Below are 19,754 nucleotides of genomic sequence, written 5' to 3' on the forward strand. Positions count from 1 at the left end.
TATTACAGGATGCCATTGCCATGTTTCCATCAACAAGACTTCAGTGCCTTGTCTCTGTGCATATTGTCTCTGTAGACTTCAGTATTCATATTTTACCTTCTTAGTATATAGCAGTCAGGGGGCCACATGGAGGAAGGCCGAGGGCCACATGTGACCTGCAGGTTGCTCACTTGTGCCTTATAGAAATGTTTGAAAGGAAAATGTCAAGGCCAGATTCACCGTCAGCTTCCTAAACTACATACAGCACAATGCCTACCCTTCATTTGGAAAGCTCAGCTGGACAGATTACTCACTGCTTGAAGCTGCAGTGACAGATCATTCTTCTCCTGGATGATGCTGACTTGCTTCTCTTCCAGCTCCTTCCGTTTAGCCTCTGACTTCTCCAGAGCTTCCTTCAGCTTCTGGAACTCCTCTTTGAGGGTGGCCATTTCCTTCTCAGTCTGAGCTGACTTGAGGAGAGGTTTGATCTTGAAGAAAAGCTTCATCCAGGACCAATTCTTGACTGCATTAAAAGCACGGATGTTCCACTGAATGGTGTAGAGTGCGTCCCTGTGGGGAATAAGTAACACATGTTGTGATGTGATTTGGTGGACACTCTTACTGCCTGATCACTGCCCATTATAAAGGAGGCAGATTCTTGCTCCCTCCTCAAACTATGAGCAATAAGCTACAGATTCCTGGAGGAGGAGACGCACAGAGGAACTCAGTATACTAGGTATACACTATATCAGCTTGTGTGCAGGTCTTTGCTGAAAATCAGATATTTTCTGAAACTTAAAAAATCACTGTATTAACATAGTGAGGGGTAGGGGGGAAGAGACAGAGTGGGGGTGAAAATCAGAAACAAATGTACGAAGGGTCTATTGGCCATGGCCAAGCAAACAAATGCTGATATTTTAAAGAAAACAGAGAAGAACTTGTTCAAGGAAATACTTCATATACCTAAATGTTAATATTTTTGGACTGTAATATTTTATAATGTAACCCTCCCATCTGTTTTGAACAGAAGATAGGCACAAAGTGGTTGTCTCTGTGAGTGAATGTAGCAGTGGCTGATATAGGTGCTGCATTGATGGAGCATTGATGGGGCGTGCCAGCACCATTCTGAAATCCTGTCTCTTTTTCTGCTCTTTGAGGGCATGGCAGCCATTTTGTGTTATGCCATACCCCCATAGCAGCCATTTAGTGGCTGCCATCCACAGTGCTTTCTCAAAATAATTCCAAACATGCCCACTGGCCCAAAGTGGTCTGCCCATCTGGTCGCTGAAAGTGAAAAGTTTGAGAATATTCCAGCGGACGACATGCAAGGAGTTGCTGTGGCCAGGCTTGCGTGTTGCTATACCTTCTGCCAATGATCCACCCATACTCAATGCGCATCAGCCGTCCACGCATCCTGGCCTGCAGGAGAGTGATAATCTTGGCCAGACGTTGATCTCGCATCTCCTCCAGGAGACCCAGCAAGCCTGCTTTGAAAAACACCTGCAAACAGGGAAACAGGGAAAGTTGGAACAGAGGAGACACCAGTGTCACATCCTCTGAAGGACATTCTCCTTGTGCCAATTCCTTGCCCCCAAATTATAGAATACGGAAAAGGTGTCTTATATTTAATATAACAAATCTCACAAGTCCCCTCACCTCTCTTGGTGCAGTGGCATTGCCCACCGGGATAATTGGCTCTTACCTGGTGGTTTTGCCTACCTCGTTGCAATTTGTCACAACTGGTTGGGCATTGGGGCAATCCTTTGTTTTGGATGGAGGGGAGGTTGTAGTCTCCGCCTGCCCCTCCAAACACTGGAGTAGGGGGAGTGGCCATGTCTGCATACCTGGGGGACCAGGGTCGAAGGCACCCCCCAGATGGCGGTCCCTGCGGGGGTCACCCTATTTGATATAAGTCTTAGGAACCCTCGCCTGGATTGACCACGCATCCCTTCTGACTGGTGGGCCAGAAGTATTTAGATTGCCCCATGCCTAAGCCAAACCTCTTTCATCTGTATTCAATAAAGTTGTGGCCTGTTTTTACCCCAAAACCCAGTCTTATTGGTCTCTTATTTATATGGGTTGGGACATGGGAAGTCCGATTCCTTGTCCTGCAATACCACTTACATTCAGATCCTAAAATAATTCTATTAGGCTATCTAAGCAGGAAGTACAGCTACCACATTAACTCATAGTATACTGGAAGTTGTAAGAATATGCACTGGCACATTAACTCTTAGTTTACCAGTAGTTGTAAGAATATGTGTTGCTAAATGATAGAAAACATTTACTCCACTGATTTCAGACTGGGTTCAAGAAGTGTGGCTTTATTAAGTAGCTTTATTCATAAAAGGCATAAAAGCTTCTATAGGTTGATGCTACAGAAAGTAAGCACTGAACAAACAGGAATCATAGAATCATAGAGTTGGAAGAGACCACAAGGGCCATCGAGTCCAACCCCCTGCCAAGCAGGAAAATCCATCAGAGCACTCCTGACATATGGTTGTCAAGCCTCTGCTTAAAGACCTCCAAAGAAGGAGACTCCACCACACTCCTTGGCAGCAAATTCCACTGTCGAACAGCTCTTACTGTCAGGAAGTTCTTCCTAATGTTTAGGTGGAATCTTCTTTCTTGTAGTTTGGATCCATTGCTCCGTGTCCGCTTCTCTGGAGCAGCAGAAAACAACCTTTCTCCCTCCTCTATGTGACATCCTTTTATATATTTGAACATGGCTATCATATCACCCCTTAACCTCCTCTTCTCCAGGCTAAACATGCCCAGTATGCTAGTACCGGTAAATCAGATGTCCTTAACAAAATAATATGGTAGACACTGAACAAGAAGTTTGAAACAGGGAGAATAAAATGTAGTGGATTTACTACCAGCAAGGGAAGTGTATGTAAAATTACACATGCACATTCTAACCATTCTCAAGGCTTTAGTTTTATGGCACAGCAAATCCCTTAATCCGCCCATTCAATTTGCGCACCATGTACCTTTGTGTGTCCAAACTTATATTGGGAGTGATCAAGGTCCAAGGAAAGAAGCAGCTTCTCTGTGGCCTTCCTGCTATCCACAAATTTGTCATCAGGAATGGCAGCAGGATTCAAGATACGGTAGCTGCAAAGATACAAGAGATGACATCAGCACACTCAGGAAGAGATGAGGAGAATCAAGAACACTTCTTCAACTAAGGCCTACCCAATGAGGTCATTTTGGCAGAAGGGGGTTCTCTGCACATCTTTCCCAGCATGGGACAGATGCAGAGTGTGCTCCTGAAACCAAGTTTTGTATTTATTGTTCTATTTTATTTTATTACTCTTTCTGAAGCAGGTGTGGGAAACTTCTGGCCTTCCAGATGTTACTGAACTGCAACTCCCAGGCACTGGCCATGCTTGCTGGGGCTGATGGGACTTATAGTTCAGCAACATCTAGAGGGCCAAAGCCCCCCCCCCCCCAAGTCCTGCTCTACAGATTAGACTGGGACATATGTTTTTATTCCTCACTGTGTGTTCATAGCATGTTGTCCAGGTCTTGCACAGCTGAGAGCATCAGCAAAGTTGAACAGAAAACTTAATTACCGCTGCTTAAAGTCAGCATAGAGGATTCTGTTTGGAAAGCCTTTCCGACAGATGCGGATGCCTTCTAGCACACCGTTACACCGTAGCTGATGCAGCACCAGGAAGGGGTCCATGACTCCTGCATGGGAAAGAAGGAAAGGACAGATCCTAACACCGCTCCTCAGCGATGAGAGCTCATACTTTGAGAATAATAATAATAATTTAAGAGTTGGTGGAAGAAGATTGGAAAAAATTTAAAGTATATTTACAAAAACATTGCAAAATCAATGAATGTTAGAAGGATGCTGGAATGAAGCTAGATGGTTTTAGCAGAAATGTAATAAAGAATTAAGTAAAAGCTGATTGATAATGGGCTAAAATGAAAAAAATTAAGGTTAGACCGTTAAGATAAATTATAGAACAAAAATTGAGAAAGATGGAAAGAATTTGCTGAAATAGTGAATTGAACTAGAATACAAAAAAGGGAGGTGTGAGGAGGTCGATGAAACAAGTAAATGAAAGGTAAAGATATGGAATATTGGTTGTGTTTTAGTGTTTTTGGGTTTTTTTGCCGCATTGTTGTATTTTTTTTTTATGTCTCTCTTTTTATCTATTGTAATGTATGTTCTGTTAAATTTCTTATTATTTTCCTCTTCTCTTTTTTCTGTAATCTTTAAACTTCTAATAAATATCATTTAAAAAAAAGAGAGAATAATAATAATAATTTACACTAGTGGCCAAAATTGTGGGAAAGTGTATTTCCGAGATTTGATGGCTCATAACACGTGACTGGCTCTCTAAACACTCATGCTCACTGGCTACATCCAAATGAAGGAAAGCTACTGTATATCCAGAAAAGGGAAGCAAGTTATGCTTCCTTTTTCTGGTTATTTGGCTATAACTTTTGATAGAATACAGATAATTGAACAAACTTTGTTGCATTACATTCTTCATAAAATTATCTTTCCATTGGTATATAATTTTATGGTATTACTCCCAAAAAAGTGGTGTTATGAGCCATCAAACCTCAGAGATACACTTTTTCAAAAAGGTTTCCACAATTTTGGCCACCAACGTAGGTGTATTTGCATCCACGCAAGGCAAGAGAAATGAGAAAAACAACACACCTGCTACAAAGCTAAACAGTAGTAGTAGCAGAATGCAAAACAAGGAACAAAGCAAAGGGAAAGCGATACCTTTACAGCCCAATTCTAAGCATATTTATTCAGAGCAAAGTCATTCTATATGCTGAATCCAGACATGAACTTCCATGATTGGAAGGGCTCTTCCCATTTGCAGGAAGGGCTCCAGTCCACCCAAGGCTCCCTGTGAAGGAAAGGGGGGAGGGGAGACTGATTCTCCCGTCCCCCAGCAGCCCCCAGCACCACCTCCCATGCTGTTTCAGAAGGTCTCCCAATCCTCCACAGCAACTCCTTCAGGGCCACAGGAGGAAGGAGGAATCAGCAAAAATAACCCTCCGCACACAACCCCATTTCCTCCAGCGTGGCATCACAAGAGCACAACTCTACTCTGGATCCAAACCTAGAATTCGAGCCAAAGTACTATTGTTTATAACCTGGATGAGGCTTGAAGCATTGTCTACAGCAGATAAGCTGCAGAGAGATGCCAAACAAATAATAATAAGAGTGTTGTCTGCAGACTTCCCCCTGGTCATTCTAATCCCTCACAGACAGAGTGCACTCTTTGCAGTTGTGTACCTGGGGTCTTTGTTTCATTGGGGATGATGCAGCGGACAAAATGAGGCTGGGTAGCACGCAAATTGGTCATCAGTTTGTTCAGGTTTTCCTATAAGGGAGACATACAGGGTTAAGTCACTTCACAGGCTCCCCCAAGTCCATGTCTGAGCAAAAGTCAAGGAGCTCCTTTTAACCTTTAAAGCCCTCTGCAGCTTAGGATGCAGATATCCTCTCACAGAAGTCTGTCCCATGATGATGATCTGTGTTTGAGGCCTGACTTTGGGTATCCCCGTCACCCAAAGCTGGCAGCTGCTTTTAGGGGCCTCAGGCACAGATTATTATTTCCTGCCCAAACCTGCTCCCTTATATCCCTTTATCTGGAGATTCTGGGAAGTGATTCTGGGACACTATGTGTACAAAGCATGTAGCCTGCTACTGAGTAGCAATTAAAATCCACGCACAGGTTAAGTGGTGGGCCTGGGGAAGGTTCAACTCCCCTCTAAGGGGCTCTGAAAATTGGGCCGCTCCCTCTCCCTCCTGACCACAGCCCTCTATCCCCCCACCACCGCCACAGCACTCCCACTTTTTATGTGAATGGGGCAGGTCTGCTTTAAGCAAACAGAACTGGCACATTTAGTTTGGCCATCCAATCTATTAAAAAAAACAACCACCAATGCTGCTAAATAACATGTTGCTGCTTCTGTATTCTCCACATGCCCAGTTTACCTTGCAATCTAAAACCATTCCTAACCCTCTTTGCTTTTAACCTTGTGGTTTCTGGATCATTCACTTGTGAAGCACTGTCTCTCAGTCAGATGGATGCTGCTCTGCTAAGTGGCTCAGTGTGTGGAGTGTCCAGCTAACTCCCTCTCCCAACACGGGAAAGGCCAAGGGCCTGTTGCTCCGACCCTTGTAAGATCCACATTTCTTTTCTTCTTCCCAAGGGTTCTCCTTCCCGCAGTCAAGAGTGAGGAGGAGAGAAGTAGCACAGACTTAAAGTGATGTTCATGTAATAAATTATCTAAACATCACTGCAAGTCTTAACTGCCTCTCCCTCAGCAACGGAGAAGCAGACAGGAACCATGTAGCGCAGACATCACAGGGGGGGAAATAAGCATTACTCTACTACAAATGGAAGGGACGCGGGTGGCGCTGTGGGTTAAACCACAGAGCCTAGGAGTTGCCAATCAGAAGGTCAGCGGTTCGAATCCCCGCTACAGGGTGAGTTCCCGTTTGGTCCCGGCTCCTGCCAACCTAGCAGTTCGAAAGCACCTCAAAGTGCAAGTAGATAAATAGGTACCGCTCCGGTGGGAAGGTAAACAGTGTTTCCGTGCGCTGCTCTGGTTCGCCAGAAGTGGCTTAGTCATGCTGGCCACATGACCCGTAAGCTGTACGCCAGCTCCCTCAGCCAATAAAGCGAGATGAGCGCCGCAACCCCAGAGTCGGCCACGACTGGACCTAATGGTCAGGGGTCCCTTTACCTTTACCTTTACCTTTACTACAAATGGAACCTGACTCCTCCGCATTCTAGCATTATTCCTATTCAAATGCTGATACGATGATCACCAAGAGCTGGCAATACAGGGATAGTTACAGCTGTTCTTCCTGAGCAATAATGTTCTCAAAAGGGGAGAGCGCTCTGGGCCAACTGAGGGAAGAATAGCCAAGCCCCAAAAGTCCTTAGTGTCTGCCTGGTGTTCCAAGACTTCACGTTCAGGTTATTGCCTGGAAGAAGTGTCGTGCGTATACACAGAGAGAGGCAAGTGAAATTCTAGCCAGCAGTTCTGCTTACCATGGGGAGTGGGCAGACACTTACCTTATGCAGCTGGGACACAGTTTGGAACGAAGCTGCCTTCTTGCGCTTCTCTTTGCCACCTGTCCTGGTTGCATCATCTGCCCAACAAAATGTCAGTTTATTGCCTTAATGGTGTTCATTTGGTTCAGGTCCTTGGTTGGTTCCCAAGAGCTGCGAGACCAACCCTATCGCTCAAGTTATAGGACAATTAATTCTCCAGCTCTATTGAATACCCAGGCCCAGAGAATGGTCTGAATTCTACACGTCTCTGAAGCTACGCAGGGGTCAGCCTGGGCACTTTCTGGCTTTTCAGATAACCTTACAAATTCTGTATTTAGTGCTTTGTTTGGCACAGATGGGAATGCCGCTCACCTGAAGAAGAGGACACATAGTTTTCATATAAAGTAGCCAGCAGCTTATTTTGTGATTTTTGGAAGATGGTTACCACTGTCTCATTCAATGGGTCTTTGTTCTTGTCTAGCCAGCCAACAATGTTATAGGGCACCTGCCAAAGAGCAAAACCAGTTGTAACAGAGGCAGAAAACAGAAAAGCAACACTAAAAACCCAGTATATGGGAGCCGGGAAACAAAGACATACCACTCCAGCATAGTGCACCAGTTCAAAGTGGGCTTCATATTTGCGCTTCTTATCTGGCCGTGGCTTTTGGAAGTTGGGTGATTTCCCAATGTGGTTGTCATACAGTTTGGCCTTGAATGACATATCAGAGGCTTTGGGGAACATGCATTCTTCCTCCAAAATGGAGAGGATTCCCATTGGCTGCAAGGAAAGGATAATGATCAACAAACTGGAGGCAAGTTCACTTGGTGTTAATTTTAGTCCTATGTGAGAGGAGGATAGTCTAAGCAATAACCACTTCCATGTGATGAATGTTATAAAAAGGCTTCTAAAGTTAGCATGCAAAGTATAAGAAAAACCATATTCAATCCATTCATAGAGTGGGGATGGGAAAAAGTGCTTCCAGGAAGTGGAAAAGTCACCACAAAATAATACTTCCCCTCAAAATTGCTATACTGTTCGTGTGAAAGCAAGCTTGTGCAGTAGGATGGCAAACAACTATGCCATGGGGGAAATGCTTTTGTTCTACCATGTTGGTAAAGTGATTTTAATTTTTCAGGCCACTGTATTACCGTATGCGCACATTGAATAGTGATTTGATCACACTTTCTTTCAGCTCAAAATGGTTGCTTGCCCTGTCCTAGTTCTAAAGGTGTTCTATTTACCATGTTTTCAGTAGAAGAATGCAGCACCCTGGAGCTGTAGAACATAATTTTATGAGGATGGTTCCTTTTTGCCTCATGAAAAAAGCAGTATAAACATTATTTCCAACCTAATTTTACTTTATGTTGTTCTTCCCAAAGAGAACTGGGGAACAAGGAGCCATGAGAAGTTTTCAGAAGCTGAAATAAGTCAGTTGCCAGTGGGAGTTAAATGTTTAAATTGTTCCTTTGCTACTGGAAATCACTTTTTAAATTCACATTGTAGCTTGCAAGTAAGTGTCTCTTACAGTGAGGCCAATTTCAGCAAGCCGGAACCACTAGCCAGAATGAATGGAACCAGGTTTCAGTCAAAAGTATGTAAAAACCTTGTTACAACAGAAGGAAATTAATTTTTACTTTGCTCTGTTGTGAAAGTATTGGCCTGCCAGACTCATCTGGCAAATTGGCTAGAAACAAGAGGATGTTAGAACCGATGTAGCCACATTTCCATTATCACTCAACCTTTTCAATGACATATATAAAGCCAGCCATATTAGTTGTACAATCATGCCTCAATCTTACCTTTTCAATCAGGTCAATACAAGCCTGCAGGTCCAGGCCAAAGTCAATGAAGACCCACTCAATTCCTTCCTTCTTGTATTCTTCTTGTTCCAGGACAAACATGTGATGGTTGAAAAACTGTTGCAGCTTCTCATTGGTGAAGTTGATGCATAGCTGTTCAAAGCTGTTAAACTGCAGGCAGAAAGTGAACGCCTAAGAGCTTGGAGACTTCACTGCCCAACTCAAGATACTCCACTACCAGTAGCCTCGGAAGAGTAAAAACCACCCATCACTTCCCAGCTGTTGATCAGATCTGGTGACAATTGGCCAGCATGTTTGTACCCCACACATAAATTCCTGGTTGAACAGGAATGCCATAGTTAACTGAATGAAAATGGCTACACACCACAACCAGGTTACCTGGAGCTCCAAGCAGCCAAGTGTATTGAAACCCTAGGTATGATCTCTAATGCAGAATTCTCAACAACCTCACCAAACTGGATCCAGTTCTATAGCTCAGATGAGTTCTGAATTTTCACAATATCTCTTTCAGCCTGCCAGCAACTTTCTTTGGGCAAGGAAGTCAGCAGCAGTTTGGCATGTGTATTTCATTCTTAGCAACACTTCCCCTCCATTACACAGTGCAAAATGTGGGCTAGTTTTCAAACCCACCTCAAAGATCTCAAATCCAGCAATGTCCAGAACTCCGATGAAGAACTGCCTGGCTAGCTTAGTGTCCAAAGTTTTGTTGATACGAAAAACCAGCCACTTGAACATGCGATCATAGGTAGCTTTGGCTAAGGCTCCCACTGCATACACAACCTGCAAATAATTATGTAACGATAATTGGTCAGAATTTATATTTGTTCGTTTCTGATGGTGTTACATAGCAATAATGATGATAACAACAACAACGGCGATGATGATAGTAATAATAATTTTATTATTTATATGCCACCCAGCTGACTGTGCTTGGCGACACGGTCAAGCACAGAAAAGGGAGGGAGGCTATTTATAAAATAGAATCAGTATGTTTCAGCTGACACTGATGAAATAGTTTCTGGATAACTAAAGACACAATCCTGTGCATATGCGCACTGAACTCAGTTGGGCTTTATTCTGAGGAAACATGCCAAGAATCAGGCTGCATGTGTCACTGCTGCTATTTGATAACTTAAGCACAGGCAATTTAAGTGACCACCACTCTTTTGCTTGAAATATATATTTTCCACAAGTGACACGTCTTAACACAGAGATTAAGATGCACAACCTTTCTCCCAGGTGCATCGCTAAGAGGTCCTATGGGAAACTGGAGGCAGGGAGGCATAAGGCCAAGCCGTACAGTCCAAGAAGCTCACCTGCTCCACATTCTGGCCTTTGGTCACATACTCATTTCCAACTTTCACCCTAGGGTGGAGCAGTCCCTTGATCAGGTCACTTGAGCTGATTCCCATGAGGTAAGATGCTTTATCGGCACCTGCAGTTCAATAAAAAATCATAAATAAGAAAGTGGTCTTGATGAGAAATAAATATGGGTTCCTGTAATTTAGAACCCCTTGATTAAGAGCCATCACCCAGCAGGAACTGCTTATAGTTCAAGCCAATTAAAGGCAGACCAATTTGGGCTCCAGCAGGTAGTAATAATAAGATCAGAGATTTATAAATCCTAACACATATGCATTCTGGTCCATAAAAGCTGATGATGCCACAATAAATTTGTATGACTGCTTCCAGACTGGCATTATACCGGTGGGGTTCAATTGCCTACTGGCAGGTTCAGGTTGTGCCACTGAAGTGGATTATACCACTCTTGTACACCCCCCCCCCCAAAAAAATGGATTGTTTGCTGTAAGGAAAGGGACAGGAAAATGCACTGGAAAGTGTGGGATAACAATTACTTGCCCATGACATAGTTTAAGCTTCCTGCAAGCAAATAAGAAAGATTGCTTATAAACAGTGGATTTTGTAGAACTCCCCAGAAACTTTGTACAGACAAATAAGGATGAATTCTCAAAGAAACAGGTTGTCTGGAAGCGACCTTAGTCTTTTCAGAAGGGCTGAGGGAGCTAACAGCGAGGTGTTGTCCAATGAGCACCTATGCAATTGTGCCCTCCCCACAGCCACTTTATGAGGACCCTGGAGAAGCTTATCTTGGTAGCTCCAGAGAACAGCCATTCCCACATTCACAAATTCTCCCAAAGCTGAGTTGACAAAAAGCTAAGTAATGGCTGCTGAGAGAAAGTAAGAGGGTTTAAAAGGGGGGAGGGCAGGATAGACATCAGCAGTGGGTCCCAAATGCCACTGGGCTTGGCAGCTGCTTGAGCTAATCAGGTGCTTTTGCTGGCTCTGCTTCCAAGTACCACCAGACTGCTAGTTTTGCTGCAACAGACTGATCTGACGGCCACAATGCGATTTGTAGGCAGCAATGTAGGCAAACTCCCTTACTTTCAGTGCCTTCAGCCTCTGCCTGTTCTTCACGTTGTTTCTGCTTGAATTTCATGTTGCCAAAGTGCATGATGGCTCCTACTATCTTATAGCAGCCATATTTCTCCTCGTTGCTGAAGCCCAGGATATCCATAGCATGCTGCGGAAGGAATCAGACAAGGTGTGGTCACGCCGCCGCCATCATTCCATTAACAAACAGAAAAGGACGAATTCAGGATGTACTGGCCTCAATCCAGAAGGACTGCTGCACCCTTCTGGTGATGCAAATGCTAAGCAAATGACAAACGCACTATACTGGCTTGTCTAGCTGGCATTTCTTTCACGCTGCTAAAATATACCTCATTAAACTTAAGTAATAACTCTCAACAGCCTATATATGTAGTTTTTTTGCTATTTTGCATTTTCTGTGCATCTGAGTTGAGTTCATAGTGTTTTCCATGGTGCACCCTTCAGACTCCTGCCATAAAATTTTCTAGCATGCAGATAATCTAAAACAGACAAATCTAGAAGCCCATTAACTTTTTGTTAGGAGGCTGGTTGGCAGAACCATTGTGGAGAGGGTAGAAGAGGGTAAGGAGAGAAGGGTGTGGCAGAGAGAGAGAGAGAGAGAGAGAGAGAGAGAGAGAGATCCCACAGAGAGTGCTATGAGCCAGACTGAGAATCTTGGGAAGACGCAGGCTCCCCACCCCTTAAATAAGAAAAGGATGCATGATTCACATCAAAACCAGTGCCATTTGAAATGGCTAGCTATGTAGCAACAAATGGGAACAGTAGTTTGTTAAGGGTGCTGGGAATTCTAGTTCAGTTGGGGGGTAAAGTACAGTTTCCAGGATTCTTTGTGGAAAACAACTGTGCTTATTATATTCATTTCCCCCCCCCCCTTAAAAAATAATGGGTCTCGGAAGCAGTTCATGAGGCTAGACTGTGTCCATGCGTCACAAAGAGACTTTGACACCCCCAGTTGATTTCACAGTGGATTAACACATACATCTGTAGCCAAGAGTTCCTCTCCATCGTCCAGGTTGTCTACAGTTGTTACACCTTGTGAGCAGAAATGGTAGTCATAGGGGTTGGAAGACAGCAGCAGCATATCTGGGGGGGAAACAGACAGAAGATGCGTTCTTTGTTTCACAGCATATTGTGGGTACATGCCCAATTTGAACTATGAATCAAGTGGCTATGAATCAAGGATCAGCTTGGAAGTTTCAGCCTCAGAGGCCACATAGTCTCCATTACGCGGCTACCAGAAAGGCATGTGCATTGTATAGTTGCATCTCCCGCCAGCTATCTTAGGAACACCCTTGGGCCGCTGACTGATTTAGAAGTGGTCAGCCTTGGCCTTGTGAGCACCAGATAAGATTACTGCTCAGTAGAGCTCTCCAGACCTGCCTAATAAGGTATTGTTTGTCACCGAGCAGCAAGAGCAGCAGGCCGTAGCCCAGATTCCTTACTGCCATGACAGGACACTATGCTAAAAATCCCTGTCCGGTCGGAAAAGGGTTTCGCCTACATTTCCTATTTCACAGCATCGGGTTCCATACTGGAAAGATGCCTTGAGTGCAGATCATAGCATGACTGGGAGGGATCATTATTGGACAAGCTTGCCATCCTCTCAGAGAGAGGTCCTACATGAATATGTCTGAAGGACCTCCCTGCTCACAGTGCTCTTATTTGTGTGAGGTTTGTAGGAGCAAACAGGGAGAGAAAGATTGAAAGGGAGCAAGTGCAAACCTCTGTGATCCAGTTCTGGTCAAGCACAGTTCAATCAATATGTAGACAGGGATGCCCATCAAAATGGGCATCCTGTTGACAGTAATGACATGCCGATGAATGGCATTTACGTAAATGACAACTGTATTCAAATACACATCTGAATAATCCCCTGTAGGTTCTGATCCAGAGGGTGATAGATGTGTGTGAGTCTGCCCACACACATATCTATGTTTCTATGATCTATCGCTTGATCTGGCTCAGAGGTACAGCTTTTGAATCAATTACATTAAACATCCGACTGATATGCAATGAAACTAACTTCCGGTGTGCTCAGAATCATGGACCCAAGAACAAAAGATGCTTAGGACTAAACAGAATTTTGAGCAAATTCAAAAAAAAAATGATAAAATGTTCAAAATTCGAATTGTACTTTCAAATATGCTCAATTTTCACTTTTTAAATTGAAATTTGAGGGCTGCTTAAAACATTCTTAAAACTTAATTCCCGTTTGTAACTTGCCAAATTCAATATTCTATATCCAACTGTGATAGTCAATAGGCAGGTTGCCTTGAGGTCCTTGGAGGGAAGGCAAGTTATAAACATATTTACATAAATAAGTCTCGGAAACAAGGTTCACTTTAAGTGCACTGATAAGCACAAGCCCTTTCAAAGCACCGGTGCCAATGTCACAAATATTGGGTTAGCCTAAATTTCAAAAGCACTGAGCAGATATAAGGTGTGTTGACATTGGTGGCATCTAGGAGTGTTCAGCAGGAAGGATGGACAAATTTGTCAGGGTCAGTTTCTTATGTTTCCAGTTTTTCCCCCAGTCTGAGATTTTTTTAAAAGAAGATCCTCATGAAAATTCATCAGCATTTTCGTGCAAATTTCTCCTAATATACACATTTTTGTATGATTTTTGCATAACATACACATTTTCGCAAAGCAGTTTCCCCTAATATAATGCACTTTTGTATGTTATTTTTCCCTACTATTTGCATTTTGTGATACATTTCTTGGCTTGCACAATTCAGAGAAGTGTGAATTTCAACGGATAGCTATGTTTTGGGCCATGCATTGTTTTGAAAAGTGCACATTTGTTTTTAAATGTGAATGGAATGGAATTTATTCCTCATCCTACTCAGTAGGGATATCATACTGAGCACAGCTCTTTTGTGATCATCTGCATTGTGCTTTCCAAACTTTATTGTCAAATTTCTTTGTATATTATTTTAGTGCCTCTCACCTTGGAGTTCTGGCTTCTTTCCAGAAAGGATTTGATAGTAGATGTGGTAGCTCCTCTCTCCTGGCTGCTGGAAAATCACTCTCGATTTTTCCAACAAATCTAGAAACAACAGGTAAGAAATCAGATTGCGGGGCTACTACTTCAAGGGTTTATCAAACTGCTCAAGTTAAAAACAGACATGGGCTGATGTGACATCAGCCATTTACTCACAGATGTCAATGTCAGCGGAAGCCAGCTTCCCTGAAGGACCAAAATGGATGCGAATGAACTTGCCCTGTTTTGATATGAAGGAAAGTGGAAAATGAATAGAAGTACTCACTATGACCTGCAGGCTCTTAAAGAGGAAACCTGCTGTATTCAAAGTAAGATAATTTGTGCATCTAGGCCAGTATTGTCTGCTCTGACAGACAACAGCCAGGTAGAGGAATAAAGTGCCGTCTGATTATAGCCTCTGAAGTTGCTATTCAAGGGGAACTCCTACTGGCACCAATGGAGCTGCCCCTTGGCATGCAAATAGCAGCTTCAGATTTTTGTTGGGGTTGTGACAGGTAAAGAAGAAGTTAAACTTCCCATCCCCACCTGTCTTCACACAGCCCCAAGACTCCTCATGCTTTCCCATACTTGCTATTTCCATAACATAAATGTGCAGCTTTAATTGCATTCACATTTTAATCATATTGTGTTTGGTCATAACTCCCCTTCCTCAGAGGCTGATTTCTCTGTTCCAAATATCAAAACATCACTATAATTTGCTAAGCTAATAAATAAGAGAATTTATAGATATGGAAATAGTTTGTTTCATACGCTTCATTATGTCATAAATATTTCTACAGTGGTACCTCGAGTTACATACGCTTCAGGTTACATACACTTCAGGTTACAGACTCCGCTAACCCAGAATAGTGCTTCAGATTAAGAACTTTGCTTCAGGATAAGAACAGAAATCGTGCTCCTGTGGCGCGGCAGCAGTGGGAGGCCCCATTAGCTAAAGTGGTGCTTCAGGTTAAGAACAGTTTCACATTAAGAACGGACCTCCAGGACAAATTAAGTACTTAACCCGAGGTACCACTGTATAGGCTTACCCAAAAAAACCACATATGCATACCATACTGCCTGTATAAATGCTCTGTACTGTACTTTTGTTTTTTTAAAAATACTTACAAATCGTGAGGAATTGTCATTTCTCAGGGTTTTGGCGTTGCCAAAGGATTCCATAGCAGGGTTAGCCTCAATGATTTGATCTTCAAGGGTACCCTAGGTCACATAAACATAGAATAGTTCAAATACCCAGTGTTGCAAGCCAGATTTATCTGAATACTGATGAGAGCAAGATGAGGAACACAGCGTAGAGGATGCCATTACTTTCTTAAACTTTGACCAATATCAGCAGTTGCCTCCTGAATCACTGGCATGTGGCGTTTGGAAGGCTGCCCAGAAAAGAAAGCAGTCCTCAGGCTGAAAAAGGTTCTCCAACCCTCAATCAAGGGTAGCCTCCAAATGTTGTCGAAGTACAAACCCCATCATCCTTGACCACTGGCCAGACAGGCTGGAGCTCAGGGGAGCTGCACTCCAAAAACATCTCTAGGGCAGTATGTTGGCTATCCATATCTAGAAGAGTCCACTCATATTTTGGAGGCAGCTTGAGCCACATACATTCTGGAATCTGGAACACTGTGTTTGAGAGATGTTCTGAGACTACATATAAGCAATGAAATGAGAGAGAACAATGCTTCTTACTGGAGAAGGGAGAGAGAACATACAAAGGAAGTATCAGGGTTCTTCCAGATGGGTGTTTATTGTGGGATCAGCACTCCGCAAGTATGAAGGTTGTTTTTATTTTTTTTACAGTGTCCACATGACGTCATTGTCATCAAAATACCAGCTCATATCTCCCTGCCTTCCCTTTAATCTGGATTTGCCCTTTCCAGAGAAAATCCAATATTATTTAAACAAAAACAAAAAAGCAGCAACAACCGATGCCAAAGACCCATGTGCAACATCCCAGTTTACAGTATTATGCCTCCATCTGGAAGCACCCTCAGGCTACTTATGAAGGTGTCAGTATGTCAGAAATGAACAGATGGACATAGGAGCCTGAACCACAAACGTGGGGTGTAAATTCAGTCTTGGATAGTTAATCTGGGCCATTAATACAAAAGTGACAGAGGATTTGTTTGCTTCTAATTATGCTTCTTGTGTTGGCTTGGAATGCAACACCATTGAAATGATGTGTTCTGAAAAATGGAGATTTACATTTTATATTACCACCACTCATTCAAAAGGAAAGGAAAGATGCCTCTTCTTTTTCATGCCTTTAAAGCTTAAAAGATGAAGGGAAACTTAGAAAGCACTAAGTATGCAATCCTATACCCATTTTCCTGGGAGTAAGATCCACTACTCACTGTTAAGTAAGGCTGCCATACGTCCAGAATTTCCTGGATATATCCGGAATACTACAGCCACAAGCAGTGTCTGGGTGGAAATTGGCGAAAGGTCCGCGAGAATCCAGACGTATGACAGCCCGTGTCGGCAGTGTCATTTTCCCTCAAAAATAACTTAAAAACGTCCAGATTTTCACTTTTTGAAATACGGCAACTCTACTGTTAAGACCATGCTCATGGAAGACAATCTAACTTGGCTACAAATGATTGCCAAAGAAGTTGGTTAAGCTTAGATCCATTGAAACAATCAGGCCTCTGTTAGCTCCATTAATTTCAGTGGGTCTACTCTCAGTAAAACTTAGTTGACTACCACCCCACAGTACTGAATTATCAGAGAGGAGAAAAAGAACTAGAATAAAATGAACAACTTCTAAATATCTAAACAACTATTGAAATACACACACATTTTACTGTTTAGCAGATTAAAGGCAAAGAATGAAGAGTTGTTGCTTTTCTACAGATTTTTGGAAACACCCTATAATATTCCTTTAGTGAGATGCTTTGTATGTTAACAAAGTCCTATATTATATAGGATATATTTCTGGACACTAGAATGAAGCCAGAAATGCTGATTCACGCAATCATTCTGCTTGTAGTGGTCAGCTAAAATTGCCACATGTATCAGCTCTGCATCTGGTGCCAAGTGGTCACATGCAGCCACCGTAGGCACTTTTGGATGATGTGCTTATTGAATATGCATCCTGATTTGTTTGCAGGGAGGTTAGATTATGTTGGGCCAAGGCAAATGTTACCTTACACAAAACTGATCTTTTGGAGAAGCTGGTTTGTTGTGCGGGACCTCCCAATCAACTATAATAAAAGTCTAGAAATACTGTCCCCTTCATGGATCACTGCCTTGTCATGGCAAAGGGACTTGAATAACTCCAGGAAGTTATGAGCTGTGATGTGCAGGGCCACCCAAGACGGACAGGTCATAGCTGAGAGTTTAGACTAAATGTGATGCACCTGGAGAAGGAACTGGCAAACCACTCCAGTATTTTGCCAAGAAAACTCCATGGACATAAAAAAGGAGAAGCTTTGAGGAGAAAGTGAGAGTTTCCAAGGCATGCTCTGGTTCATGGGGTCACGGAGAGTCGAATATGATTAAGATGACTAAACAACAGAAAGAAATACTGTGCCATGCACAAGACCAAACTTTTCGAATGCTCAAATGGTCCAAAATGGAAGTCAGTGCACAAAATGTTTGATCATATGCACAGCTTCTGCTTCATATGGCCAACTAGCCACAGGCAAGGAGCAGGCACAGACTGGAAAGAGCTGCCATGAATCTGATGATCATGTTGCCTGCTCCTCAGGTACCATTTTCTTGGAACTAATAAGGTATTATTTCATCTCTCTGCCTTTGAACATGAAGTCAGTTATTTCTTTTAAATACTTACCCCAGTTTTAGTGGCAGGAGCTTGCTATAACAAAAGATAAGAAAATAGCATTACAGTTCCAGAAATATAAAACCAGTTTCACAGAAAGTTCTATCCAAAGAGGAGGACATTTCAGATTTGTCCAGAAGAATGTTAAAAAAGCTTAACTGTTTAAATTTTAAAAACCCAACTTTTTATTATTCAAAAAACCCACTAAAATATGTTAAATAGATTAGATCAAGATCAAGAACAGCATCAAGAAGCAAGAGGGTTAAAATCAAAATCCAGGGAAGGAAAACAATGCTGGTGAATTTCTTTTGGCGTAACCCAAGTCCAAAAATAATCAAGAAGTAAGAAGGGTATTTTTAAAAAGAAAAGGAAAAGGAAAAAAGGAGTGTGAGAAGAAGAAGAAAGAGAGTCAGAAAACATACAAGATGAAAAAGAATCAAAGGGAACAGTATAGATAACGGAGGGAGGGGATCACAAAAAGCAAGGCTTAAAAGAAAGAGTTACAAGAATGCCTTTGGGAATTTCCCCCATTTTCAGAAAAGAAAAACTGTGGAGTGGAGGAAAAAGCCAGTGACTTAAAAATTCCGTAAAGCAGCCACTGCTTGGGGTTTTTAGCAGCGCCCACTTTATGAAACCTTTTCCCTCAAAGCAATTTTTTCAAGCCTTGCTTGTTTCAAAGTAAAAGAAAAAGTCACGTCCACCACGCACGCTGCCAAACACAAAAGAAGACCAAAACAAAACAAACCAAAAATGAACAAAAGAAAACAGCCAAAAAGAAAAAGGGGGAAAAAAGGTTTTCAAATGAGGGCCTTACTCCTTTCTTGCCCGGAGAGTCACCCAGGGCTGCGACAATGGCAAAGTACTGAATAACCCGCTTGGTGTTTACAGTCTTACCAGCACCAGATTCTCCGCTTAGAGTAATAGAAATACACAGATCAAGAACACGAAGCAACTACTGTCAAAGGTTATTTCACAGGCACACAGAAACAGCTAGCCAAAATCCCACCCACCCAGAAATATACAGCAGAGTTGGGGGGCATGTGGGGAGGGTTGTTTAGGGTTGTTTATTTGGGTATGGTGGCATCTGGCATGCAGGGGGCATTTGAATGAGAGTTGTCCAGGGTAGAAGAAGTTCCCCCCAAAAAGCAAAGGTGATGTGACATGGGGGAAAGCTGTCCTGACATTGCTTCCGAAATGGTGTGGGAAACTGATGTTCCTGCTGGGTTGAAAATGTGTCCCCACCTGCAGGCTGAAAGACCTATATCAGATTTGGCACACATGGGTTCCTTGTGCTGCAAGGGCTGCCTTTGAGGGAGCAGCGAACATGTAGTTCAAGCATAAGGAAACCTGTGGCCTCATTGGACTACAACTCCCTTCATTCCTGACCATCAGTAATGCTGGCCGATTATGATGCCAGTGGAAGAATCACAGGTTCAACCCCTTGCCCTGATGTAAATGCACCTACATTTTGCTCCTAGAGCAACGGCAAATTATTATTATTATTATTATTATTATTATTATTATTATTATTTATTTGTACCCCACCCATCTGGCTGGGTTTCCCCAGCTACTCTGGGCGGCTTCCAACAAAGATTAAAAATACATCAAAATGTCACCCATTAAAAACTTCACTAAACAGGGCTGCAAAGAGTGCAGATTCTTAGTGTATATCTTGTAAGAGCTTTTACAAGGCACATTTTAAATGGAAAAGGAA

General features: G+C 42.8%; 1 protein-coding gene across 2 annotated transcripts in view; it reads right to left on the minus strand.

The window, feature by feature from the left end:
• MYH7B (myosin heavy chain 7B) overlaps positions 1-19,754 on the minus strand; it is a 57,274-nt gene that overhangs the window by 16,522 nt on the left and 20,998 nt on the right. Inside the window, exons 7-24 of one of the 2 annotated variants that reach the window (XM_081010278.1) lie at positions 18,855-18,951; positions 18,053-18,076; positions 15,373-15,465; positions 14,422-14,485; positions 14,212-14,310; positions 12,241-12,344; positions 11,253-11,391; positions 10,166-10,284; positions 9,480-9,629; positions 8,829-8,999; positions 7,627-7,806; positions 7,401-7,533; positions 7,050-7,126; positions 5,255-5,342; positions 3,558-3,675; positions 2,973-3,096; positions 1,343-1,479; positions 294-549 (exon numbers count right to left, since the gene is read on the minus strand). In XM_081010278.1, the coding sequence (XP_080866404.1) occupies positions 294-549; positions 1,343-1,479; positions 2,973-3,096; positions 3,558-3,675; positions 5,255-5,342; positions 7,050-7,126; positions 7,401-7,533; positions 7,627-7,806; positions 8,829-8,999; positions 9,480-9,629; positions 10,166-10,284; positions 11,253-11,391; positions 12,241-12,344; positions 14,212-14,310; positions 14,422-14,485; positions 15,373-15,465; positions 18,053-18,076; positions 18,855-18,951 (2,173 nt within the window). The remainder of the gene's footprint in view (positions 1-293; positions 550-1,342; positions 1,480-2,972; positions 3,097-3,557; positions 3,676-5,254; positions 5,343-7,049; positions 7,127-7,400; positions 7,534-7,626; positions 7,807-8,828; positions 9,000-9,479; positions 9,630-10,165; positions 10,285-11,252; positions 11,392-12,240; positions 12,345-14,211; positions 14,311-14,421; positions 14,486-15,372; positions 15,466-18,052; positions 18,077-18,854; positions 18,952-19,754) is intronic. The other variant, XM_081010279.1, reaches the window with a different exon arrangement.

Source organism: Podarcis pityusensis, assembly GCF_964106645.2.
Source record: "Podarcis pityusensis genome assembly, chromosome: 6".
Classification (NCBI taxonomy): domain Eukaryota; kingdom Metazoa; phylum Chordata; class Lepidosauria; order Squamata; family Lacertidae; genus Podarcis; species Podarcis pityusensis.